Source organism: Sceloporus occidentalis, unplaced genomic scaffold (assembly GCF_023333645.1).
Source record: "Sceloporus occidentalis isolate IW3139 unplaced genomic scaffold, rSceOcc1.0.p SCAF_1, whole genome shotgun sequence".
Classification (NCBI taxonomy): Eukaryota; Metazoa; Chordata; class Lepidosauria; order Squamata; family Phrynosomatidae; genus Sceloporus; species Sceloporus occidentalis.
Genome location: NW_028316981.1, coordinates 23,541,383 through 23,569,302, shown reverse-complemented (window position 1 = coordinate 23,569,302; position 27,920 = coordinate 23,541,383). Strand labels below are relative to the sequence as shown.

At 45.9% G+C, this 27,920-nt stretch overlaps 1 protein-coding gene across 6 annotated transcripts in view; it reads left to right on the top strand.

Annotated features, from left to right (window-relative positions):
• The window catches only part of LOC149321201 (gamma-aminobutyric acid type B receptor subunit 1-like), a 204,411-nt gene that overhangs the window by 134,406 nt on the left and 42,085 nt on the right, over window positions 1-27,920 (top strand). For 5 of the 6 annotated variants that reach the window (XM_089516581.1, XM_089516554.1, XM_089516563.1 and 2 more), the window contains 4 exons: window positions 12,490-12,653; window positions 21,855-21,989; window positions 22,530-22,700; window positions 26,341-26,442. In XM_089516581.1, coding sequence (XP_089372707.1) covers window positions 12,490-12,653; window positions 21,855-21,989; window positions 22,530-22,700; window positions 26,341-26,442 — 572 coding nt within the window. The remainder of the gene's footprint in view (window positions 1-12,489; window positions 12,654-21,854; window positions 21,990-22,529; window positions 22,701-26,340; window positions 26,443-27,920) is intronic. The other variant, XM_089516590.1, reaches the window with a different exon arrangement.

The window sequence follows — 27,920 nt, the reverse complement described above, 5'->3', positions numbered from 1 at the left end:
ATAAGAAAAAACGTGGATGCTCAAGCCCCATTCAAACAAATGGAGCTCGTGCCTGTGGCGGTGTGGCGGCGGTGCGTGGGGCATGCGCCACGGGAGCGCACCTCATTCATGTGAATGGGACACGCCACCCCTTGCACCTTGCACGCTCCCGTGCAGCTTTGACCGTATGCTCAAAGCCGCGTATAGCGCACCCGAGTATAACGTGGGCACACTGTATTTAGACTTTGGCATGATGCAAATACTGTGGAGTTAAGCATTGGTGCTGCTGTCTCTAGAATATAATGTCTCTGAGACTTTTGAAGCATCACATATGCTTCCAGCTGTGAGAGGCCACACTTACAATGTATCCTTGGCAATGCTAAGTACTTACAGTATTCTGATGCCATTGGTGATCTATTTATCATCTTTTATCTTGCTTTTTGTTTCTTTTATTCTAAATAAACTTGATAAACCTAATCTATCTGTGGGTGTTTTCAAGCCCCCAACCATGGTTGGTGTCTCAAACCCTTCCAAAATTCTTCTCCTGATCATTTCATAGTAGTCATTTGGTTAAAATGTAATAATGTAGCACATCTCAAGTATTCCAAGTGTACCAGGTAAGGCAGACCAGTACTGTATTTTGATTTAAGCACCGTAGATAATGGAACTGAAGATGACAGAGGAGGGTGAGAGAATAGCATGAAGCCACCAATGGAGTTAATGAGTGAGAAAGCATCTAAATAGGGACTGTCTGGCTTACAGCCTATCAAACTCTTGTCCCTGTTGGTATGCTTTCCAATAACAGGGTCACATATCATTCAGTAAACATCACTGTGGAGTATTTCCCAATTTAATATTGAAATTAACGAGGACAAGGTTGTGTGTGTGTGTGTGTGTGTGTGTGTGTGTATACACAGTGGACCCTTGCCTTACGCGGGGGATTCGTTCTGGACCCCCCTCCCCCCATGTAAGGTGAATTCCGCCTATGCTCGAGTCCATTCATTTGAATGGGGCTTGTATGTGCGGCTGCGTGGCAGCGCACGCGCACCAGAGGTGCATGCCCATTCATCTAAATGGGACACGCTGCCCCTTGCACCCCGTGCGCTTCCCGCACCTTGGGGAGCATGTGTGCTCAAAGCCGCATATAGCATGCCCACGTATAATGCAGGTGCGCTGTATATGTTGTTGTTGTTCTGTGTCTTCAAGTTGTTTCTGACTTATGGCGGACCCTATGGTAGGGTTTTCTTGGCAAGATTTCTTCAGAAGGAGTTTGTCATTGCCTTCCCCTGAGGCTGAGAGAGTGTGACTTGCCCAAAGTGGGTTTCATGGCTGAGCTGGGAATCGAACCATGGTCTCCAGAGTTGCAGAACCAGTGGATTTGTTCATTCAGCACTGAAATCACTATGCCACGATGGCTCTCTCACTCTTTCTTTTTCTCTATACATTCCTATATGTGCTTGCCCAAGGACTGAGCTCTGCTGGGGGAGTCCTACTCTGTGTGCCGCTAGTGTGGTCATTACACTGTGTTGGGACATAGGACAGGGTCTTCTCAGCCATGATACCCACCTTGTGCAATCAGGCTTGGAGGCCTGATTGGTGGTAACACAAATTCATTTCCATGCCAACTGAAAACTTGGCTGTTTAGGTAGGTCTTTGGGCCTCATTAATTCATCCCAAATACTTTTTTAAAAAAACTTTTAAATCTCTTTATTTTTTTTTACTCATTGTTAGGTTTACTATATTTTTAGCTTGTTTAAATTATATTTTTTTATATGGAGCAGATTATAAATATTTTAATTAATAAATAAACCAACAAACTACAGGAGCTAAAAAGCATGTACAGTACACTCATGTCAAGAAACATATCAAACAAACAGAAACTATCTCCACATGGGTTGCATATATTATATATTATGAGATGTTGACAGAATATGCATTTTAAAATAAGAGAACAGATATATTAGAATATATATTGAAAACAGCGGCGCGTTACAGAGCGCCCAAGAAGGGTGCGCTGCCGCCGCCGCCGCCGGTTCCTGTGTCCGGGAACTGCAGCGGCCAAATCGCGCAGTTCCCGGGTGCAGCAAGAAAGAAGCGCCAAAATGGTGCTTCTTTCTGTGCCCCAGAAGTGGCGCCACGAGGCGCTAGTTGCACACTCGCGGTGTCACTTCCACCATGCGACGTCCAGATGCTATGCGTCCGCGACGTCAAAATGGCGGCCCCCGTGTGGATGGGTGCCGCCATTTTGTACGGACTCGGTCCGTACTAGGGTTGAGGGGCGTCCGGAATGGACACCCCTTCTCAACCCTAATACGCCCCTTCCTAACCCTAGCATGCCCCTTCGGCGTGTCTGTAACACACCATAGTTTTCAAGTTGAGGGAAGTAATAGTCACACTATAGTCTGCATTGATCAGGCCTCATCTAGAGTACTGTGTTCAGTTCTGGGTGACTCATTTTAAAAAGGATATAGCTAAGCAGGGTGAGCTCTGGTTATTAATTGGATGGGAGAGCCACCAACGAATATCTGGTGCTTTAGACTATATTTCGGAAGAAGGAACTGGCAAAAACCACCTCTGAATATTATTTGCCTAAGAACTCCCTATGAAATTCATGGGGTCACCATAAATTGACAGGCAACGTGAAGGCAGAGAGAGAGAGAGAGAGAGAGAGAGAGAGCGCTGGAGCAGGTTCAGAGAAGAGCATGAGGATGATAAAAGGTATGAAGAACAAAGCATAAGAGGAAAGACTGAAGGAGCTGGGCATGTTCAGCTTGGTGAAGACAAGACTGAGGGATGATATGATTGCACTCTTTGAATACCAAAAAGGCTACCACAAATAGGAGTCAGGCCTGTTCTCTCCTGTCTCAGTGGGTAGAATTAGGTCAACTGGTTTTTAGTTATAGGAGAGTAGATTTTGATTGAATATTAGAAGGGATTTCTTGACAGTAGATTAAACAGAACAGTGGAGGACAGGGAGTCTTGGAGATGTCTCATCCACAGGGTCACCTTGGGTTGAGATTGACTCAACTGCAGTTAACAACAAACAACAAAGAGCAGTCCAGCAATGGAATCAATTACTTATAGAGGTGGTGGCATCTCCTTCTTAAGGCGTTTTCAAAAAGAGGCTGGGGGTACTTTATCTGGAAATCTGGGGATGGACTAAGTTCTATGTTTCTATTACTCTATGTCTATGTGTAGATAATGCCAGCCTCATATGGTAAAACACTCAAAGAAATGCAGTTCTCAGTCTAACACCAATCCACATTGTACTTATTTGGGTAATGGAGGGCGAGGATTGTGCATCACTCTATTTTTCCTGAGCTTTATACTCACCACATTACAAAAGATTTTAAAATGGCCTTGAGAACTGCATGCAGCCTCTCCACTAGCCCACCGCTCAGAGGGAAGTAAGAGGAAGTTTCTAATTGTTCCACATCCACAATACTCTGTGCTTAAAAGTACAAAGTGCTGCCATCAATCCACAAGTGAGGTCCTCTCCTTTGCTTAAAATAATAAATATCCCTTGGAAAGCCTCTGGTTTTTTCCCCCTCAGAAGAGCATTGGAAATGGTTTTAAAAGGACAGGGAACAAAGCACAAAGGAGCTAAATAGGCCTCCTGAGGGCTGAAGTAGGAGTATTGTTGAAGCAATGATTCCCTAGAGTTTCTCAGCCTAAACACCAGCATATTAAAAATGGTTATCATTGTTAGTTGTCCACTGCAGGTACCTCTGCAATAAATGGGCTACATTATATTGCACTTATTAGCACTGTTGTTGCCTTCCTTTAGTTCTCCATTCATTGTGTTATCATTGAAAGGGGAAGCATTAAGTAGGTGGTATGCAATTGAAACACATACATAAGCTACCCTGAGCTACTTAGGGAAAGAGTAGGCAAGAATGTGGTAAATACCTTATGAGTGTTCCTCTCTAGCTTTCCGGTTCAGTCCTTGTACTGGATATCCCAACCTTCGTTTGTTTCTTTAAATCTTTATCTCCCTCAAAAATGCCCTTGGAGGCTTCGGTTTGCCCATACGTTGTACTTTGCCAAACCCAATGTAGGGAGAGGTGCTCTTCCAAGCCTTTTGGGGTGTTATTTTCCAGAGCTCTTCTGAGGCTTTCCAAGAGATATTCCCAATCAGCCTCCATCACACACATTATTTCTATCAGTTGTTAGGCAGCCAGAACACAGCTAATATTTGTCCCACAGGGATACCTCTGAAAATATCCTTCCTAAAGAGAGCGATCCCAGGTTAGGTCACAGCCTCAACATGTAGATTGTCCCATGTCATAGTGGATCTCCATGCTCCTCTCTCATGCAGCCCCCAGCAGGAGTATGGAGATTTGCCTCTGGACAGTCATGTTCTGTGGGATGAACGATTCTATATGTTATGGTCATGAGTAAAGATTTATTAACCATGGGAAGGCTATGTTCACAGATGCATCCTTTTGGCAAGTGTAACGTGTTCAGGCTCTTCAGTCCCAGAGACTTTGGCTGTAAAAGGACATTTCTCCAATAAAAGGCACAGATAACTAATATTTAGATGCAACAGTGCCTTTTGCCATCCTAATAACCATGCTTCTCAATATGAGGCCTTCATGTAAGAAGACAGAGACCATTGTTAGGGAAGATTCCAGTTGCTCTCTGCTCCCTTCCTATACAATCTCTAGAGTACATGGCAGATTTATTTATTCATTCCTATTATTTTATTTATGTAAAAATTTTGTTCTACTCTCAGAACATCTTACAGATATCAGTAATCAGACAGTCACTGCCTTTAAGGTAGGGGTGGACATAATCTGGCCACCAGCCACATGTGGCCTGCAAGGCCCAAATGTGTTGTTTCTGAAACCTCCCAAAAACCTCACGCCCTTTAGGGCACGTTTTTACACCCAAAATGCTTGAAATAGGTAAAAACCACTGCACAACACAACAGTTTTGCGCCAAGAAACCCTCCAAACCCTCACATGCCCTAGAACAGCAAATAAATCTGATAAAAATAAAATTGGAAAAAGTGATGCAATGTCATTTCCAGTCACACTGGGTGTGGAAATGCAGCCCACCAGGGTCTTCACATTTCTACAGCCACCAATCCCTGCTTTAGACTTGTAATCTAAGACATGGGACACAAGGAAAGAGATCTGAAGAAAGTGAAAAAGCCTTGACTAGGCAAAGAAGGCCTAGTCTCTTTCCCATTGGGATGTGGCCATTCAGCTAGTGACATTAGAGTGCTGAAAACCAATCTTGAGAGACTATTTGCCTCACGGTTAAGTTCTTCACTTGGGATTCACCCTTTTATTATGATTTCTTGTCCTCAGGCAGGAATGAGTAAACATTGCTTTAACACACGTTTTAAAGACTGGACTGAACAGTCCTCTCCTCTCCCTTGCCATTGTCACTATCATCATTTATTAACTTATATCCTATGTTTGCCCCAAAGTGGGAATCGAGTTTGCAACATCCTTTCCTTTGGGGACAGTTTTGAGAACCCAGGGAGAACCTAAGTGGTGCATATGGATCCCACATTGCAATCAAGGCATAAGACCTTTAGGTCTGCTGAACCCAAGGCAGCCACAGTTCCTTCCATCTATTCCTGCCATAGTCTTGGAGCCTGTCATTTAGTGCCCTCCTCATTCACCGTGTTAAGCAAGTCCCTAAGGAAGCTAAATAGGAGGAAGGATAGGAAGCATACCTTAGAATAAGGGTGGGAAATCTCAGTAGGCCTGAAAACAAAATTTCTGTCCCTGGGATTTTCAAGAGGTTTTGTGGACTGCCCAAAAGTGGGGATGGAGGAACAGGAGTGGTCTTACAGTTTTGAAAAATGGATATGTTCTGAAGTTAAGCAAGACAGGAGATGCTTGCAACCCCTTTGCCATGGGGCCCTTTCATACTGACCCATCATTGTGGTATGATTCAACTTTAATAACTATAGTAGTCCTGTCCAATGGAGTACTGGGATTTGCAGTTTAGTGAAAGGTATTTAGGGAAAGGGAGCCCTGGTGGCGCAGTGGATAAATGCTGGTACTGCAGTCACAACATTGTCACTTCAGTCTTGAGGAGGGATCCAAGGTCCACTGAGCCTTCCATCCTTTCATAGATCGGTAAAATGAGTACCCAGCTTGTTGGAGGCAATTGGCTTACACATTGTAACCCGCTTAGGGAGTGCTAGTTCACTCATAAGCAGTATAGAAATGTACTTGCTATTGCTATTTAGAGTTCTCAGCCAGGATCCCACAGGATGTAGTCAAGGCAGTTCAAGTTAAAGTGAATTCATAGTGTTGTAATCTAAAGATATAGCCGTGTTAGTCTGTAGAATCAGTATGTAGAGAGGCTTTATAGTACCTTTGAGAGTAACTTAAAGAAAGAAGTTGGCAGCATGAGCTTTCGTAGTCTTCAGATGCTTAGTGTAAAATGGCCCCTGGAGGCCAGCAGGAAAGGCAATTTATCCATTTGTTTGTTATTTAAAGAAAAAGAATATTAGGGGCCAACAGACTAGACCTTGTGCTTCTCCCCACATCTGCCTCAGACCCTGGGAGGGATGGGGATGACCCTGTCATTAGATAAAAACACTGTCTAACCCATCAGATGCTAGAGAGGCAGCAATGGCTGTCCACGCCATTCCTCCTCAGCCTCTGGACTATTCCCTGCTTTTGAGCAAAAGGGTTTCATGTGCCACAAAACTTGCCCTATATGCCCTAAACTATCCTGCTGATTTTAGTTATCTTATGGCACTCTATACAGCCAGTGTAGTTTGAGTGTTGGACTGTGACTCTGGAGACCAGGGTTCAATTCCCAGGTCAGCCATGAAACCTGCTGGGCGACTATAGGCAAGTCACACTCTCTCAGCCTCAGAGGATGGCAATGGCAAACCTCCTCTGAAGAAACTTGTCCCATGATAGGTTCACCTTAGGGTCACCATAAGTAGAAAATGACTTGAAAGCACACAGCAACAAAAGAAGACTCTAGCTCCTTGCCAGTGCTGGAGTGGGATTCACTTGTCCTTCTTGTCTGTAGTCTCAAAGGATATTAAGAATTTGCAGAGAGCTCTAGTCCCTCACCAGACTACCAACCCCAGGATCCTGCAGGATGAAACCACAGCATTTAAAGTGGAATAATGGCACTATAATTGGGTAGTGTGAAAGTGCCCTAAGGTTAGACTAAGTAGGCCATGCTATTGTTTCCAGGCCCACATCTGGAGACAATGGTTTGCTAAGCACCCTCCACATTCCATCTCCTCTCTGTCCAATGCCTCCCAATTCCCAGAGATGCCCCTTTTTCAAAAGAAGTGGAAGCAGGGCTGTAGGTTCTAGGCAATTGGGTATAATTTGACAAAAATTCTGGAGGGGGAGCGTCAAACCTTAAACAAGATGCCAGATGTACAATGGTGGCCAAACTTGTGTGCACCACCTTGGAACAGTATACTCACCATGTCCTTATGCAAAGGGATGTGTGCAAAGGAATCTTGCATCACCTTTGAGACTTAATACGTAGAGAGATCTTGTAACACCTTTGACATGAACTGAAAGAAAGAAATTGGCAGCAATTCCTCAGATGCATTTTGAGTCTACTGGTCTATGAAAGCTCATACTGCCAATTTCTTTCTTTCAGTTCGTCTCAAAGATGCTACAAGATCTCTCTATGTATTGATTCTACAGACTATCACAGCTATATCTTTGAATTTGAGACTTAACTGAAGTATAGAAGTTGGTAGCATAAGCTTGCATAGACTTGAGTCTACTTCCTCAGGTGCTGAGGAAGCATGAAGCCTCAGATGCTGAAGAAGTATGTTCAAGTGTAGGAAAGTTCATGCTCCAAACTTCTATCTTTCAGTTAATCTCCAGACGAAGACAGCTATATCTTTGAATTCTGTTATCTTGTGTGTATATGAGAGAAACATGCCACCTTGATGATCTAGGAAGATTACTTATTCATAGCTCTTAGGAGGAAAGTGCTTTCTAGTACAGTAGGTAATACCAGCTACAGTCCTCTTTTTCTCAAAGAAAATCTTACCCTTTCAAGCCTGAAGTTTAAGGCCTCGAGCTTCCATAAAGCTTTAGAAGAAGGACTTATATAGCAGGTTGAAGGTGGCGGGTGGGTAGAGATTCCTGCACTGCTAATTTCTACTTCCACTTTTACCTTTTTCTTCTGCATACCTTTTCCTCTCACTAAGCCTCAGTTTCCCCACAGGGGGTGAATGCTAGAGAGCGGCTGGTGAAAGTGCATTGATCTGCAGGGAATCTTTATTCCTTTCTTTGCTTCCGTTCCCTTCCCAGCCACCTCCGCATGTGTCTGTGCCAGGAAAATGTCAGCAACCAGCAGGGAGGGGAGCTGGTGACATACACCACCTCCTCCCTATTTCCCCAGAGCTGGGAAAAGAGCCCAGGACTTCACAGTACCCCCCTCCAACAAATAAAGTACACACGTTCTATCAGCTGAGGCCCCCTCCCCACAGATCCGGGAAACCTGGCTCCTAGTGCCTCTGTTTTAGGCCAAAAAAAATCTGCCCCCCCTCCATCAGAACAAGGTACACAATTGATTCAAAGCAACTGTGTCCAGCTCATTTTCATTGCTCCCTTTATCTGCTGCTAAAATCACTTTAGAGTTTCTTTTGGTCAGCTGGAGGTCCAAGGCATGATGCTCATCCTAGATCAACCTTCCTCAACCTGGGTTTCACCAGATTAGTCAGAACTATAGGTCCCATCATCCCCAGTCAGAATGGCCATTGCTGTCTGGGGAAGTTCAGGAAGGCTGCTCTAAGTGGAGCTCCCTCTGCATGCGGTCTTGGGATTCCTTTGTCCCCCACCACCGCCATTGATGGCTTTGACCCCTAGTTCTTTGTTAGCCATTGCCATTGCATCCTTGTCTTAATGTTGTCTGGACTTCTCAGAATGTGGCCTGGCTTTCCCCTTAGTCTGAAATGTTTTGTGTCCCATCTGCTTTTTCTCCCAATATTTGCTCTGCCCCTCTGCCTCCGTCCTCCTTCTCTCTGCCTTCCTTTACTACATACCTCCATAAAATTCCCAACATCTCCTCTATCTTCTTTTCCCACTTTTTTGGCGCCCATCCTACTTTGTGTCTTTTCCTCAACTTTCAACTTACCTCCATCACTGTTTCTCTTTCCTGCATCATCACATTAGCTCTGCTTCATTTTCTCTTCCTCACCCTACCTTAGCACTTTCTCCATCCTCCCTAATACCATTACACACACACACACACACACACACACACACACACACACACACCCCTCGACCACCAGTTTCTCCCAGGCTTCTCCATCAACTTTCCCCCCATTCTTCCTTTCACCTCTCTCTCCTTTTCCCTTATTCTTCCATCTCAGCCCATCTTCCTATCTCCAGTTTTCTTCTTCATACTTTATGCCTTTGCCACTGGCTTCCAGCCACTAACTCTTTGTACCAACTTTCCCCCAAAAACTGGCCTAAGTATATTCATCTTTTTTTGCTTAGTACTCTTTTCTTTCTTGGAGCATGCTTCCATCTTCCTCTACTGATCGCCTTTCCCCCCAAGTTTGCTACACTTTTCATCCTCCATTTGCTTGTGTTATCTCTTCTGTCATGAAGTATAGTAGCCATTTCTCTCTGCTCCTGTTCTGCCTCTTTACTTTTCCATCTCTTGATTCCATCTTACTGCCCACAATCTTTGGTCCATCCTGCCTTGATTCCTGCTTCCCTGCCGCCCCCCCCCCCCCCCGCCCCCAAAACACGCAGGAGTTTTCTCATCTAGTTCCTTGCCTTCCCTCCCTCTTGACTGCTCATCCTTGCAACCCTAAAGTTTTATTCCAGTCTCTCTGGCCTACCTTCTTCTATGTCCCATGTCCTTCATGCCTACTCTCCCTCTTTCCTCATCATCCCTGGTTGTCTTTCTCATGTCCATTGCTTTTCTTTTCTTGTCCATCCATTCATCCTCTCTCATTTTTCTCTTCTCCATCACCTCCTTTGCCCTTCCTAGCGCTCCATTGCTCTGGTCACTTCCCCTTAATTTCACCATCCCATTAATAGTCTCCATGCCTCCATCTCACCACTTTTCCACCTCGCCCCCACCCTTGTCTTCTCTCATCTTCCACCATCAAAAGTTGGGCCCATCTGTTGCCTTCCTCCTCATGATATTCCTCCAGCTCCTGCCATCCTGCTGTATCTCCCTATTGCTTTCCTCTCCATCCCTCTTTCTCTATCACCTCTTCTGACTTCCTCCATATTCCCCTGCTGTCCTCACATCCCTCTCCTTCTTTCTCTCTCCATCCCCTCTTCTGACCTCCTCCATCATTCACTGCTGTCCCCATCACCCCTCTCCTCTGCTCTCTCTCCATCCCCTCTTCTGACTTCCTCCATCATCCCATGATGACTCCACCATTCCTCTCCTTCCCTCTTTCTCCATCCTCTAATCTGACTTCTACCATCCCCTGCTGTCCCCACCACCTCTATCCTTCCCTCTTTCTCCATCTCCTCTTCTGATTTCCTCCATCATCCCATGCTGCCCTCCCTCCATCATTCCCTACTGTCCCCAGTAGCCCTGTCATTCCCTCTTTCTCCATCATCCCATGCTGTCCCCACCATCCCTCTACCAGGCTAGCTTGATGCCAAAGGGAATGGAGCTGAATGGGATGTGAGGAGGTGGTGGGGACAGCAGGGGAGAATGGAGGAAGTAAGAAGCGGGGATGGAGAAAGAAAGAGAGGGGTGGTAAGGACATCCCATGCTGTCTCCACCACCTCCTCCTTCCCTATTTCTCCATCCCCTCCTCTTCCTTCCTCCATCCGCCTGTGCCATCAATCTCTATGCTGACTATTTCTCCCCTCTTCTGAATATCTCCATCATCCCATGCCATCTATCTCTAAACTAACAACTCCATCCCCTCTTCTGACTTCCTCCATCTTCCTATGCTGACTCCATCTCCATGATGTCCTCTTCCATCATACCATGCTGTCCCCATCATCCCTCTCCTTCCCTCTTTCTCCACCTCCTCTTCTAACTTCCTCCATCATCCCATGCTGTCCCCACCATCACACTAGCCAGAAGTCAGAAGAGGAGATGGAGAAAGAGGGAAAGAGAAGGGTGGTAGGGACATCCCATACTGTCCACCCCTTCCCTCTTTCTCCATCTGAGGAAGTAGACTTTAGTCTAGGAAAGCTCCTGCTGCCAACGTCTTTCTTTCAGTTAGTCTCAAAGATGCTGCAAGATCTCTCTACATACGGTCTCCGTCCCCTAGGCCTGTTACAGACTGCCAAAATAAAGTTGCTTCGGGTCTCTTTGGAGGTATGCTATTTAAATGATGCATGGGTCCTAAGAGTCCAGAGGTCGCGCCAAAGCCACACTCCATTCCTAAGCACTGGAGTGCAGCTTTGGTGCAGCTTCCGGATTCTTAGGATGCATGCATCATTTAAACAACATACCTCCAAAGAGACCCGAAGCAGCTTTATTTTGGCAGTCTGTAACAGGCCCTAGTCTGACTCCTTCCATCATCCCTTCCTGTACCCACCACCTCTATCCTTCCCTCTTTCTCCATCCCAACTTCTGGCTCCCTCCATGCTCTCATGCTGACCCTATCTCCATGACTTCCTCTTCTACCATCCCCTACTCTCCCCACCACCCCTCTTTTGCTCTTTCTCCATCCCTTTCATCCTCCCATGCCATCTATCTGCATGGCTTCCTCTTCCATCCTCCCATGCTGTCCCCACCCTCCTTCTCCATTCTCCCATGCCATCTATCTCCATGCTGGCTCTCCTTTCACTCCATCTTCCCATGCCATCCATCCCCATGACTTGCTCTTCTATCATCCCATCCTTCTCCTTCCCTCTTTCTCCATTGCTTCTTCTGACCCCCTCCATCCATCTCCATGCCTTGCCTTCCACCGCCTCCTGCTGCCCCCACCACCTCTATCCTCCCCTCCTTCTCCATCCTCCTCCATCTGGGGAAGTAGACTTTGGTCCAACTTCTTTGGGTTAGTCTCAGAGGTGCCAGGGGCTTTCTCTAGGCACTGTCTCCATGCCCTCGTGCCTGACTCCCTCCATCGCCACCCTGCTGTCCCTCCCTCCCTCCCCCTCCTCCCGGGCCCCTTCCCTCGCCCTCTCGGCCCCTTCCCTCCTCCCTGCTGCCTGCCTGCCTTCTTCCTTGCGGCGGAGCTGGGCTCATTGCAATTCCCCGCTCGCCCTGGACGCCGGCGGCGGCGTTGCGCCGTGGCAGCAGCCCCCTCCTCCTCCTCCTCCTCCTCCTGCTCCTTCTCTCTCTCTCTCTCTGACTGACTGACTGACTGCAGCAGCCGGCGCCTGGGCGCCTGAGCCGGGCAGGGAGCGGCATGGCGGGGCGTCCGGGCCCTGGCTCTGGGTCCCCCGGGGTGGGCGCCGGGCTCCCTGGCTGCTGCCGGCCTCTCCTGGCTGCTGGGGCCCCGGGGCGCCTGGGGCCCTGAGCTGCGGGCGGGCGGGCGAAGGGCTGGCATGGCCCTGGGGCGGGGGCTGCTGGCGGTGGGGCTGACGGCCTGCCTCCTCCTGCTCTGCGCCGCAGCAGGGAAGAAGCGGCTGCACATCGGGGCCCTCTTCCCCATGACCGGCGGCTGGCCCGGGGGACAAGCCTGCCTGCCCTCCGCCCAGATGGCCCTCGACGACGTCAACAGCCGCAGGGACATCCTCCCCGACTACGAGCTCCGGCTCGACCACCGAGACAGCGAGGTAAGGCAGCCGGGCAGGCCTCCTCCTCCTCCTCCTCCTCCTCCTCCGAAAGGGCCCCGGGCAGCAGTGCCTTCTGCGTCCTCCATCCCTCCCAGAGCCCCCTTCTCTGCCAGGAGGAGATGGTCCCTCAGAAGGAGGGCTTACCATTTCTCCAGGAGGGCCCTTCGCTTTTAGTTCCTCTCCAGGAGGAATTCCGAAATGCCCTCCGTGTCTGGCAGTGCCTTTGGGGCCAGGGCAGGGGACCAGGCCTCCTCCTCCTCCTCCTCCTCCTCCTCCTTTTCCAGGACACGTCCTCCACTCCAACCTTCTCTCTCCAGGATCCAAAACACACTGCAGAAACAACAACCCAGTTTGAGGCTGCTTTTAGCTGCCTGGCTCAGTGCTAGGGAATCCTGGGAACTAGAGGGCTTGTCAGATGTTAGCCTTCTCTGTCAGAGAGAGAGAGAGAGAGCTCTGGGATGACAAGAAACTACAATTCCCAGGACTCCCTAGCACTGACCCAGGGCAGTTAAAGCAGTGTCGAGATGGATTATTTCTCCAGTGTGTTTTGGATCCAGGAGGAAATTCCATTTGGAACCCTCACTTGGAAGCATGAGGACACATCTCTATATGAGTGTTCATAGCGTTTTATTTGGAAGTGTCCTCCATTTTTCTTGACTGTCCTCCATGATTGCAGTGTCTTGTCCTCCTTTGTGGTTAGGACGGGGGACCAGATATCTTCCAGGACACGTCCTCCATTCCAGACTTCTTCTCTATCTGGACAAAATTGCCCCAAAAGGTCCTCCTCCCTTTGGAGCATCTCTCAGAAACTGGGCTTTACTTTTCTATTTGAGTGTTCCTAGCCCTCCATTTCAACCTTCTCTCCAGGAGGAAATTGCAAAAGGTCCTCCATTTGGAGCGGGATTCAGAAGTCTGGGTTTACATTTATATATGAGCGTCCTTAGCTTTTATTTGGAAATGTCCTTCATTTTTCTGGAATGTCTTCCATTTTTGCAGTGCCTTGTTCTCCATTGCGGTTAGGACAGGCTGACCAGGTGTCCTCCTCCTTTTCCAGGGCATGTCCTCCATTTCACCCTTCTGACCAAGAGGGATTCCCAAATGTCCTCTCTTTGGAGCATCACTCAGAAGCATAAGGACCCATTTATATATGGAGTGTTTTTAGTTTTTAGTTTCTGCCCAAGAGGAATTCCAAAATGAGTGTTTGTTTCTGCCATGGAAACCCACTGGGTGACCTTGGGCAAGTCACACTTTCTCAGCCTCAGAGATGGCAATAGCAAACGCCCTTCTGAACAAATCTTGCCAAGAAAACCCCACGATACGGTCGCCATACATTGGAAACCACTTGAAGGCACACAACAACATGAGTGTTTTTGGTTTTGATTTGCTCATGTCCTCCATTTTTTTCTGGAATGTCCTCCATTTTGCAGTGTCTTGTCCTTTGCAGTGAGGATATCTGGTCATCCTAGGTCTCCCACTGCACTGGCCCTGGCAGTTGGAGCTGCTGGTCCTCTTGGGGGTTGGGGAGCAGGGATGCTTCAATGGGGATCATCTGCAGGGCTTGGGGTGCCAGTGGAAAGTTGAGCCCAGCTGAGTGGAGTCTGGGCTCAGCTTCATGGCCAAGTGCAGCAGAGAGAAACGTAAGCCATCCAGGGGTTTGGAGGGATGGTTGGATGGCAAACATCTAGGTTTGTGTTTTTGTTTCCAGAGTGTGTCCTGCCCACCCCAAATAGCGGGATACAGCAGTGTCAGGACCCTTAAGGTTGCTTGGAGAGATCTCTTTGTGGAATAAAATAACATCCCACATCCACCAGTGATACCTTTATGGTATCTAGGGGTAGCCGTGATGGCCATGTAGCAAAGTACAATAACAGCCAAAACCCACACAACAATCATACCCAAATGCACAAAATACCTGTTGAAAGCTTTCCAAGCTCCTCACAAAGCAGGCAGGGGTGGCCAGTGCAGGTGAAGGTGAAGGTTCACTAGTCAGGACAACACTGAAGAAGACAAGAAGGTGAGGAGTGAAGAAAAGGATTGGGCTGGATGAGTGGCCAAGGGCTCCAAAAAGTGGGAGATGGAGAGTTTGAGAGTATGGCCACAGAGGACTCTCTTCCTCCCCCCATTCTTCTCTTTCACCTTGCTGTGATGTTGGACCATAGCAACCTCTCATAGACATCCTTTGCAACCCTGCCAGGAGAACACAGCAACGAGGCTAGTTTGAAGCCAAAGGGAATTGAGCTGAATGGGCTGCAAGGAGCTTCACAGGGGTGACCCCATAGAGACATGTCAAAGAGACTTTGGGAGCCAGTGTTCTGTGAGAGAGGGGGGTTGCAGAGGGCTTTGTGAGGATGGTCTGGCCTGACAGCAGCAAGGAAGGAAGGAAGGAAGGAAGGAAGGAAGGGATGCAGGAAGAGTGGCAGCTAGAGGCAAGGAGAGTTTGGGAGGCACGATCAGAAATGGGGCTGATGAGAAGGGGCTTGCAGGGACCCTGCCTGTGGGATGGGGGCTGAAGAGTCCTATCAAGACACACATGGAATTGCTCTGTATCTGGATGGTGTTTGTGTGTGTTGTGTAGCATCAAGTCATTTCTCACTTATGGTAACCCTAAGGAGAACCTATCATGGGATTTTCTTGGCCAGATTTACTCAGAAGGGGTTTGCCATTGCTTTTCCATGAGGCTGAGAGAGTGTGGCTTGTCCAAGGTCACCCAGTGGGTTTCATGTTTGAGCTGGGAATCAACACCTGGTCTCCATAGTCCTAGTCCAACACTCAAACCACTACAGTACACTGGCTCCTGGAGGGAGAGACACTTGTGAAAATTGTGTGTGTGTGGGGGGGGGGGAATGTGAGGAAGAGAGAGGGTGTAGATAGAAGGGGGAAGTACCTAGGATCAGTCCTTTATCAAGTGAATTGGGGAATTGTGCCTTCAGGGACAGCAGTACCTGGGGGAAAACAGGTGATTGATGCTAATGGGGTTTAGAAGGTGGCTGATAGTGTCAAACTCAGGGGTGCTTGAGTTGGGTATTTGTCTGGAGCAGTAAGCTAAAAGGAGCACCAGATTAAGTGGAGTGGCTCAGTGTTTGTTGACAGGACTACCAGCAGTGATTTGAGATGGCTAAACAATAAGGGAATGTCTTTCATCTCTTATTTCCTGGTTCTACAGGTTGTTTGGGAACTGTCCCCAGAAGCAAACTTCCATCAAATGAGTGTGTGTTTCTTTTGCAGTTTCCAGATAGATGTTGCTTGTTGTGTGTGTGTGGGGGGGGGGGGGGGATTGGGAGAACATGACTTTTCTTGGCCATGGTAATTCAATTCTGTAAAAGCCATACATGCTGCTTGTCAACACTGCAAAAGTGACTGGAGAAGGGAAAGGGAATGAAGGTGTTCCTTTACCGCAGCTTATTTACTTTAGGGCTGGCCCTAACTATCGGCTATATGTTCAGAGCTTGGAAGAGCGTCATCCTAGCATTGCTAAGTTGCGGATAGATTCAGTACGTCTTTAGATCCATCTTTTTTTGTCATCTCTTGGGCAAAGTTCTACTGTCATTATGGAGCAGACTGCAGTCAAGAGTCACTATGGCATTTATAGTGGTGAATTATCTTTGGAATGGGATATGATGGTGACCTAGTGGGACAAGTAAGTGGGACAAGGTGGTATCATTGAAGATGTGACACAAGATGGGGTGAGGTAGACGTTTGTGGCTTGGGACCACTGGTATTGGTGGATGGCTAGTCATTGCTAGAGCCATGAAGCCTATTTCTGTGGTTGAGCCCTGAGCGGACATTGCTGAATGTTCCACTGGAAACTCCTGAACGAGGGACAATTGAGAGTTCCTGCCTTCTGACCATGGCTACTGACAATGTAGCATAGTGGTGTCAGCATTGGACTACGACTCTGGAGACCAGAGTTCAATTCCCAGCTCAGCCATGAAACCCACTGGGTACCTTTGGGCAAGTCACACACTCTCAACCTCCGGGGAAGGCAATGGCAAACCTCTGCAGAACAAATCTTGCCAAGTAAACCCCATGATAGGTTCACTTTAGGGTTGCCATAAGTTGGAAATAACTTGAAGTACAAAAACAACAACACAGTACAGTTTGAACCATGGAGTAAAAATCTTTCTTCAGGATTAGGAATCTACAGGCAACAACGTATGTTTTTTTGTGTGTGTTTGGCTTTGTGGTGTGGGAAAGGAGTGAAGTGCTGCAAGAACAAGGATCTTTTCTTCCTTGTGGAGGTCCTTCCCAAACGGAGCAGCTATCCCACAGTCCAAATACCTCCAGCTGCACATATGTTTGCACAGCAAGTGAGCATCACGAGATGTGGTCAGCTTTGTCCATCATGCCCTGCAATCCCCAGCTATTGATGTTAATTTTGTTATTCATTAGCAGGCAGTACACCAAGCGCAGCGTGGGAGGGGACCCACATTCCCCTCCCCAGGCCATGGACTGTCTCTGCTGATATTCTAAATTACACTGCTCCCCAGAATGTGTTATTTTGATCACCATGGAACAGAACATTTATATATATATATATATATATATATTTATTTATTTATTTATTTATTTATTTATTTATTTATTTTTAAAGGGTGACCAAAGTTCTGTCAGACTTGCTTCCACAGACAAACAGTGGGGCATCAGTATAGCCACATTTTGTCACATCTCCCCTGTCCTTTTTGCATTTCTCTCTTGCACATACACACCATGTGTACTCATTCTTCCTGCCCCAGTGTGCATTTGCTGTACCTGCTTTTGACTCTTGATGCACTTAAGCTCTTCCCCATGTAAATCGTATTTGTTTTCAAATATGTATATTCATATTTGTGACAAGTTATATACTCTATTGGGCTATCTGTCCATCCCACTACTTTTATATCCACCATGTTAGTTTAAGTCTCGAAGCATCACTTCATACCACAGGAAGAGATGCTATGGCCAAAATGTGCCATGGGAAGGAAAAACTTGAGTAGAAGACAAACCAGCACTCATTCTATGGCTTAAGCTTTCTAGGATAGCCTTACACAGACAAATATTGCCTGGGAGCAAAGCCATATCTCTTGGCTTTCATCAGCAGTACTGGGAATGCAATTGAAGTGGAGCTCCTCATTTCATATGTTGCCATAATTATAACTAGTTTTCCCACCTTGAACTGGGGGATTGAACCCAAGTGCCTTTTCCACTCTCTTTACCATGCCATTTCATCTTACCTTTTCCTTTTTTCCTCTTAGTGTTGTGTGTGCCTATGGATTAGTTATGTTGCTTCAGACATCTTCACAAGTGCATGTTTTCCAAGAATACCCACATTGCAGTACCCTGAGTTTGCAGTTCATGTTTTGCAGCTGTTCCAGCACCAGCCGCCTACCCTGCAGCCCCTCGTACTGACTTTAGCAAACTGAAACACCCCTAAACATCTCCTGACACCCCCCCCCAATAAACATACATGCCTTCCCACTCTCTGTCTGGCGGTTCCCACGCCTGACATATTCCTTCCATGTTCCCAGCTATCCACGGGTGCATGCAGTAATCTGCACCAGCATCCACTCTGCATCTGCATCTTTCTGCTATTTCTTCGTCTGTCATGCCCTGTTCCCTGTTTCTCAGCTAGAATTTCCATAAATACATCTGTGTTCTTCCCTGTCCAACTCCATTTAGGCTTTTACCTCTTCCTGATCATCACCCCCATCTGCATTCCTCTATCTTTCAGCCTGTCCTGTTCTCTGTCCCATCTCCTACAAATGTATATCCCCCACCTTCCATCCACCTTCTTCTTCTCTTCTTCCACCTTTCACTCCTCCTCTGATGGTACCCTGTTTCCCAGTTATCTACCCCAACCCTCCTGCATTGCTTTTGTCCCCCCCCATCCCCATTGAAGTCCCGCTCCCTGGCGCTGACAGGTTGCCGTGGCAGCGCCTGCCGATGGGGTTGCCATGGAAACTGATCCTCTTTCCCAGGCGGAGATGCCCTGAATAATTCATCATCCCCTTGCGGTGGAGGCGCACAGCCAGGAGCAGGATGATGGGGTGGAGGGGGAGAGAGAAGTTGCAAGTGGGATGCCTAACATGTTTGTCCAGAGAGAGACACAACAGGGCAGGGGTTCAGTGGGGAAGATGCAGAGGGTAAGGAAGGACTATATGGAGAGGGAGGCCTCTGTTGCATTTTTAGTCCCTCTGAATGGAGAGGGGCAGGATGGAAAGTACAATACGTGGCTATCAGGACACCAGCACTCTGGCCACTGCTTGGAAATCATCAGACCTCCCAGTGCTGTGCTCAGTGCTGCAGAATGTGGACAAGCTGGAGATTGTCCAGAGGAGGGCGACCAAAAATGGTGAAAGGTCTGGAAACCATGCCCTATGAAGAGAGGCTTAAGGAGCTGTGTATGTTTAGCCTGGAGAAGAGAATGTTAAGGGGTAATATGATAGCCCTGTTTAAAGATTTGAAGGGGTGTCATATTGAAGATGGAGCCAGGTTGCTTTCTGCTACTCCGGAGACTAGGGCACGGAGCAGTGTATTCAAACTCCTAGAAAAGAGATTCCACCTCAACTTTAGGAGGAACTTCTTCACAGTAAAGAGCTGTTCGGCAGTGGAAGATGCTTCCTTGGAATGTGGTGGAGTCTCCTCCTTTGGAAGTTTTTGAGCAGAAGCTGGATGGCCATCTGTCAGGAGTGCACTGATTCTGTATTCCTGCATGGCAGGATAGTGACTGGATGGTTCTTGTGATCTCTTCCAGCTCAATGATTCTCTGATTCTGCTTTCTGCCACTGCAATCAGATTTCCCCCACCTGGTGGCTGCTCTGTTCACTGAACATAAGAGACTTGGCAGATTGGACTCAGGGCCTATGTTCATCCATTGGGCAATCTCTGACGGGCCTCTGGGAAGCCTGCCAGCAGTACATGAGGGCAATTGCACCTTCCACCTCTCATTTCTCAGCAAATGATACACAGAGGCATATTGCCTCTGATACTGGAGGTGATAAATATCGGCATTGAATTAGAACCTACTGAAGTCTCTTGTTGTTGTTCTGTGCCTTTAAGTCATTTCTGACTTATGATGACCCTAAGGTGAAGCTATCACAGGATTTTCTTGTCAAGTTTCTTCAGCGAGGGTTTGCCATTGCCATCCTCTGAGGCTGAGAGAATGTGACTTGCCCAAGGCCACCCAGTGGGTTTACATAATTAAGAAATGATTCGAACCCTGGTCTCGTCCTAGTCCAACAGACCACTGCACTACACTGGCTCTCCATGAATTTATTTAATCTCTCTTTATCACCTCACGTAGCAGTGAATTCCAAAGTTCAATTATGTAGTATTTGAAAAATGAGTTCCTTTTATCTGTCTTAAATCTCCCACCATTTAGCTTCAGTGGATGACCTCTCATTCTAAAATGATGAGCACCCATGCATAATTTTATACACCACTATCATGTCTTTCACTACTCACATAAACAGCCTGAAGCATTATAACCTTTCCTTGTAGGACAGTTGCTTCAATTCTTTGATCACTTTAGCTTCCCTTTTCTGCACCTTGAATGTAACTTCCATCATCTCTGGTCACCATAGGTTATTGGAGTTGTTTAATGGGGGAAGGCTTTTCTCTTGAAGCCTCAACCTCAGAATCAAGCTGTGAGACCACAAGGAAAGGTGAGTTCTCCCATAATTCTCTGCTAGCAGGAGAGTAGGCACATGCAGAGGCAATCTGGTTAACCAAACACAGTGAGAAAGAATGCTTGACTAGGTATATATTTTAATGGTCACCTTTCAAATAAGAAAATGCATCCTTAATGAACCCCCTGCTTGCTCTTACCCCATTTCTTCTTGCACACTTGCGACACAGGAGGTAACCAAAGCAGCTTGACATGGGACATGAGAGGAAGAGGAGAACCCCAGTCCCTCAAAGTTCTCTCTGCCTATCCCCATACAAGCCCTGTCCAGGACCCATAATTGTTGTTTATTTTATCTATTTGTAAATAGAATTCAGGGGATTCATTCAGTGCCTGAACCCAGTCCAAACTCATCACCTCTATTATGCCAAGCTGAATGTTTCATTATTAAAATCTGCTGGCCGAGTGCTGTTGTTGTTTTCTGGAAGATCTTATTTCCTTCTCCACCATGCACACATTCATACACACACAGGCAGCCACCCAGTATCAGACCCAACAGCTCTAGCCCTTTGAAGTGTTGGCCTGATTCTACAGGTATGGCCATGACAGTTAACTGAAGCCTCCTGAATATATGAGCGGCTGTGTGTTTTTTTAATTTGCTGGGAATATAGAAGGGCAGGGATCTCTTTGGGAGGCAGAAGTACATTTACGTTTGCTTTCCATTGCTGCCTCTCCCTCTCATCAGTTGCAGATAGAAAACACAAGAAACCACCTCTGACTCAGGCTATTGGTCCATATTGATTAGTATTGTCTACTCCAGTAATCTTCCCCATCTTAGTGCTAGCTGTAGGATGATTAAAGTTATAGTGCAGCATAAGTGGAGTGCACCATCTCTCCGTGGCCTCAGATTCTGCCTGGATATGCCCAGGATTCAGAGTGGGACTTTCTGCATCAGCCTCTTTTCCACAGCCTTCCTTAAATCTTTCTCTTCTCTATTAATCAAGCTAGGAGCCAGTGTGATGTAGTGGCTTGACCACTGGAGTAGGGAAAACAGGATTTGAATCCCCACTTGGCCATGGAAACCCACTTGGTGACCTTGGATAAGTCACACTTTCTCAGACTTAGAGGATGGCAATAGCAACCCCCCTCAGAAACAAATATTGCCATGAAAACTTCATCTTAGGTTTGCGTTATGGTCACCATAAGTTGGAAGGGACTTGAAGGCACACAACGACAAAAATTCACCAAGCTGCTGCCTTCCTGCTTTTTCATCCTGAAGTTCCATGATAACAATCTCACTCTTTCCATATCAAGCAATAACCTGCCATGCCTGTTCCTATTCATCTTGTAGGTCGCAAGTAAATTGCAGCTGCATTCTTTCGGTTAGGACCACTTTACTGTTGTATTGTCTATTATCTACTGTGTGACTTGATATGAAAATAAATAAGATTGGGGCAGTTGCTGTAATCTGTTTCCTATGATCTCCTGCTGGGTTTCCCCCCCTGAATTCTGACTGGGGTGCACGGAGGAGTATGCACATGTCAGGGACACTGCCATTTTCATGACTTGACTTCTTCTCTGTTTATCCCACCCACTCACAGTGTGAACCTGGCGTGGCCACCAAATTCCTCTATGAACTCCTCTACAATGACCCCATCAAGATCATCCTTATGCCAGGGTGCAGCAGTGTTTCCACTCTGGTGGCTGAGGCAGCACGCATGTGGAACCTCATTGTGGTAAGCACTCTTCAATGCTGACTTGCATACCCTTTGACTCTGGGCATTATGGGATAGGCAGGTCTTCATTCAAACTAGGGTTCAGCCAACAGTCTGTTTTCTAGATCTGAAATATATCAAGAGAATGCCTCTGAGCATGTTGAAAGCACATTTCTCTCAATGTTGAGTTAAATCAGTGCTCTCATCATGTCACTGGGATTGGGGGATAAGCAGTTTAGATGATAAAGTGCAATGCCTCCACAGCAGCATCTCTAGAAGGCAGTTGGGGACAAAGTTGAAGCAGGGTCTTATACAGAAGGTAGGATGAGAAAGCCTTTGGTGTCATAGAGTTTGGAAAAGTTCATGTTTTGATTATAACTTGGGCAGGAGGATTCTGGGATTTCCCAAGCTCTGGCACAGATTCAATTTTGTATGCCTGTATGAAATGAGATTGAGTGTGGGATAGATGGAAAATCTTGACCCCACAATTAGGTGAGGTCAACTTTGGCCTCTCAGCCTTTTTCTTGCTTAGCCATGCCTCCGTCTTCTGCTTCCTTTCAGCTATCCTATGGCTCCAGCTCTCCAGCACTATCCAACCGTCAGCGTTTCCCCACTTTCTTCCGCACACACCCGTCTGCCACGCTGCACAACCCCACCCGTGTGCAACTCTTTAAGAAGTGGGGGTGGAAGAAGATTGCCACCATACAGCAGACTACAGAGGTGTTCACCTCGGTATGGATCCCTGACCCTAAAAAGCCACCAAGCCACTACCAATTTCAGCCATTCTGTTACTTCCAGCAGGTCTCAGAGAACAGACCCCAGCATTCCTTCACAGTGACAGTCCTAGTCAGTCCCTTGTATGGCCAACAAGACTAAGGAATTGTTCTTGCAATTTAAATTTATAAAAATCAATCCCCTGTATTTCATCAGTTCAAGCACTAACCCCAGAACAGGGCTGATCGACCCAGGTTCCCATGAGGACCAGAATGATGGGCTACAATATGTAACCAGGAGAATATATAAATCTACCTTATGCTGAGCCAGACTGTTGGATCATCTATCCTAGGAGTGGCAACCAGGAGCGTTGATGAACTACAACTCCCATCATTTCTCAGTATTGGTTATGCTGGCTAAGTTATGCTGTGACTTGCAGTCCATGAACATTTGATTGACTGCATGATTGCCACCATTGGACTGTCCCTTAAGGCTTATTCTGTTTGGCCCCTGGCCTGGGGGTTCTCAAGCAGAGATTTTCTCCCATCATTTGTTCTTTTGAACTAGAGATGCTAGAGATTGAAGCTGGGATCTTCTGTATGCAAAGCATGTGCTCAATCATTGTCCTTCTCAATACAGAGGAGGTTAAACACGCCCCTTTTCACAGATAGTGGAGTTGCCAGGAGAAAGAGAAGATTTAGTCCTGACAGCTATACTGTCCTTAAGTGCATGTCTTGATTTTGTTTTTCCCTGTATATATGCATGGTTGCTGTTCTTTCCTATGAGACAAAGTAACATATATTCCTTGGAGACATGGTTGCATTGCAGTGAAGACAAAACCTTCCCCCATCCTTAAAACTGTGACTGCCATACCGAGAGACACCTCCAGCATGTTCTGTATTCTTTGAAATATACTAGCCCAACTTGTACAAAAATCCCAGCATGACTAGCATTCTGCTTGTCACTAATAAACAGTAATGTTTCCACTCCATTTTGGAGAGTGTTTTCATAATCCTTTAGCTGAAGTCCTTAGACCATTTTCTAAATTAAAGGAGCAGCTCACAACAGTAAATAGCAGTCTTCAACTTCCAGAGCATCTCAACACTTACTGTGTCAAAAAAGGCAGAAACAACACCTCAGGTTAAGTAGCTAGTCCTTGTGATTTCAAAAGAAGGCAAGTGACATCTCTGAAGTCAGAGAGAAGAAGAGGACCTTAGAGAAGTTTCTATGCAAAGGCATCTTGTAGCATCTTTGAGACTAACTGAAAGAAAAAAGTTGGTAGCATGAGCTTTCATAGACTTATCCTTCGAAGAGCTTCTAGTATACAAGAAAGGAGTTACCTGTGTACCTTTGCTCTATTTCCTTGTCACGTCCCTAAACATTACTCCTGTCCCCTTTCTTCTGAGTCAGAGCCAATTGCTGAATCCATACCAGAATGTTCCAAATTTGTGTCAAACCAACACTATTTCACTGAATATATTATGAATGCTAATTGGCTCTATTTGCATACACCTTTTTGATTAGCAGATTTGAGTTTCCGAGTATATGATACTACATGATTTGAAGGAGTTACTTGTCTACCTGAGTTGATCTTGTAAATTTCCAGACTTTAGTCAGATATCAAAATGTACCTCTCTCATAGCACCAACATCCCATCTCTTGAATGAGCTCACAATCTTAAGGTGTACTTCTTAAAATCCATGGGATGTCCATGAATTTTAAGCTTAAGGATCTTTATTAGAACATGGAGATTTCTTTTTTCTTTCAAAATAAATATCCAGTTGTTATCATAACTAGGATATAGCTGAAAACATTCTACTTCAAAAATGCAAACAATTGTTATTGATTATTATGCAGGCTACCAATTTTATATGCAAATCAATATAAAGGGAGAAGACAAGTCCTTCCCCTAAGAAACTTAACATCGAATATATACACAGCAGAAATAAAGCAGTTTGACACCACTTTAACTGGCATGGTTCCATACTGTGGAATCCTGGGATTTGTAGTTTAGTGAGGCACCAGAGCTCTCTGACAGACCAGTCTGAATAGCTCACCAAACAACAAATCCCAGGATTCCACAGTATGGAACCATGCCAGTTAAAATAGTATAAAACTACATTATTACTGCAGTATGGATACATCTAAAGGCAAGTTAGCCATGAGGAGAGAAGAGTGGGATGGGATGGGCTATGAGATGAGAAGTTAAAAAGAGAAAAGGAAGAAGGGAAAAGAAGAGAGGCAAGGATCTCTTTAGTATGCCTCTAATCTGCTCCCTCTTTGACAGAAAATATATTTCTGGGTCCCTTTTTTCCTACTGAATCTTAATAAATGTCATCTAAAATCTCAAATGAATGCGGGCTCTCTCCAAGACGTCCTAAGAAGAATTACCACTTCTAGTTTCAGATGAAGAAAATCACACAAAGGCACCATGAAAGAAGTGGAGCATTTCTACCAGCTGTTTTCCAATGTCCATCACATTTATGCTAATGTTAAACAAATGAAGCTATTTTTGTGCAAAACTGTAATAGGCAAATGGCTGAAGCCCTCAATGTCTCATTGTGGTACATTTCCACTGGCTCCCTCTGGACTGAACAATTCTTCTTCAGCTGAAATCTGTTCTTAGCCCTTTGTCTACTCCTCGGCCTTGTCCAGAGCTATTTAGAAAATTTGCAAGAACACAGTTGTGCTGACAATTTAAGTGAGGCTCTTAATGGGAACATTTCATGGTTCCTGTAGAATCTTGGGAATCTCAGTTATTATTTTTAAAACACTTCCAATACAGCATTCTGCACCCTTAAGGCGCAAACTACCTGTTAAATTATTTGGGCTTTTTGAGGGGGTGAGAGGAAGCATTCTTAAAACTAATTCAAATTATTCAAAATAAAGTGGCAGACAGAGCACAGAATTTATCTTCTCATGCATTAGGCCACTCTTTATGCTAAAATTCACTCTTTGAAATTAGGGTTGCTTTGCTTTCATTGCTATGGGAAGACCTAATGCAGTAAAAGAGTCCTCTTCCAAGAAGAATTTAATTAAACCTTCCCCATTAAACATAGGGTCTAGAAACTTTAGAAAATGGGAGGGGGGGGCTGTGATTCACAGGAAGCTGTGTTGTGCTTTTGTTGTGAGATTGTAAAACAGGTTGTCAAAGTGTACAGCTCAAGGGTCCCCTAAGTGTATCTCATGAGACCCGTCCAGAAGCCCCTCAAAGGCCTAAGATCCTTCCATAAAAAAATTTAAAGGTTTTTTTTCAGGCTGATTTTGCAACAATTCATTGCCCCCAAACCATGCCAAATCTCTCAAAACCATGTAAAAAGGCAAGAATCTTGTCCCCTGAACACCCCCCCACCTCCCCAAAACAGAAAAAATGGCCAAAATAGGCCAAATGGAAACTGGAAGTGACATTGCATTACTGTACTTTGGCCATGTTGAAATGTGCTCATATGGCATGCCAAGCCAGTGCAGGCAGGAAAAATGACCCCTGCCCCGTCTTCAGTTGCCCTCTCCTGTTGTAGAATACTCACATTTCTGGTTCATTGTTGTTAATGGTAACCCTTAACTGTGAATTCCCCTACTTTAGTGTTGGCCCTCAACTAAACCATTGCCCTTAATCCTTTTCTTTGATGCCACACTGTCTCCTTCTGTATTCCCACAGACTTTGGATGACCTGGAGGAGCGTGTCAAAGAGGCTGACATTGAGATCACCTTCCGCCAAAGCTTCTTCTCCGATCCTGCTGTGCCTGTCAAGAATCTCAAGGTGATCAAAGTGTGTGGCAGTGTGGGTGGCAGAGGGGTGCATATCCTGCCTGGGAGATTTTAAATTCAATCCACCTTAGAGTCTTCCTTCTCCCATGTGACCCATCTCCAGAAGCCACCAAGGACTCCCTCAGAGTTGCACTGCCTGTGTGTCATGTTTAGAAGCAAGAATACTAAAATGTTTTCTTGTGCTTCCTGCTTTCTCTGTTATATAAAAGCTGTCTGATACCTTATTAGACCACAGCCTAGTTCAGGCATTCATTAAAAAAGAGTTAAAATCAACACACACAAAGGAAGACTGTGCTTAGCCCTGCTCTTTCTGCCCCATGGTAGAGGAAAGTGTCCAATGGAGCATCTTTACACACTTGGACATTCTGATTTTCCAGAGTTCACAGTTGCCTGGAGAGCTTCCACACATCACAGAGGCTCTCCTCTTGAGACTGGTGCTTTTTGCTTGAGGACAGCATACATAGAGTGGTGGGCTAGTACACTTCCCTCCTTGCCTATTGATTTTAACCGTTCTTGTGATTGCCTGAATAGGGCTTCTCTGTCCATCTCACCCAATATGTTTTTGACTTGTTTAAAATGAATTTCCTTTTGGGTTGTTAAATTATCTCTAACTGTCAATGTTTTGAAATCATTTAAATTGACTTTATATGTACTTTGCTCTGAGATCTTCTGATATAGAGCAGGATATAAATATCTTAATGAATAATAAAATAAATGCATTTAATATTCTGACCACAGCTCTACAACAGTCTCCAGCTGAGGTCTTGCCCACCACCTGGACATGCAAGGGACTGAATCAGTGACCTTTTGCTTGTGAAATACATACTCAGTCCTTCCCCACCTGTATTAAATTTATGAAACAACGTCACACTCTACATCCTTACCCCTACCCACTACATCTCAGTACCAGCTTCACTGGGATAATGTGAATATTTACTCTTCTTTTGCTACAGAATCTGGGGTAAAAAGAATCCTTACCCACTCTTTATCATGGCACTCCTGGGGTTACTTGGAAAAAGGAACAGATTGTATATGATGCCAGAGGGGTGGGTCTTTCAAATGATAGATCTAATGGGGATACCAAGTGATACTCTGCCGACTTCTAATCTCAAACGGCTCAAGCCCCCTAGAGGATTATTGTATGCATCCTTAGTAATTTGGCTGGGAAGATCCAGGCAAGATAAGGGGTGAGATAAGATTAGTTAGTATTCCTTTCCCCTGTATACACATGCCTGCGCACAAGATTAGAACATGTGGGTTTACTTAATCTAGAAGAGAATTTTAATGAAGGAAACAAAAGGGACAAAATGGCTTTAGTTTCATATACTTGATGTATGTCATGGATGAGGAGTGTGCAGCCCTCCAATTGTTGTCTGGGCGAGATGGGGCTGATAGGAATTACAGTCCAAGAATATCTGCAGGCCCACACATTCCCCATGTTGTTGCTGTTGTTTCTGCTGTTTGCCTTCA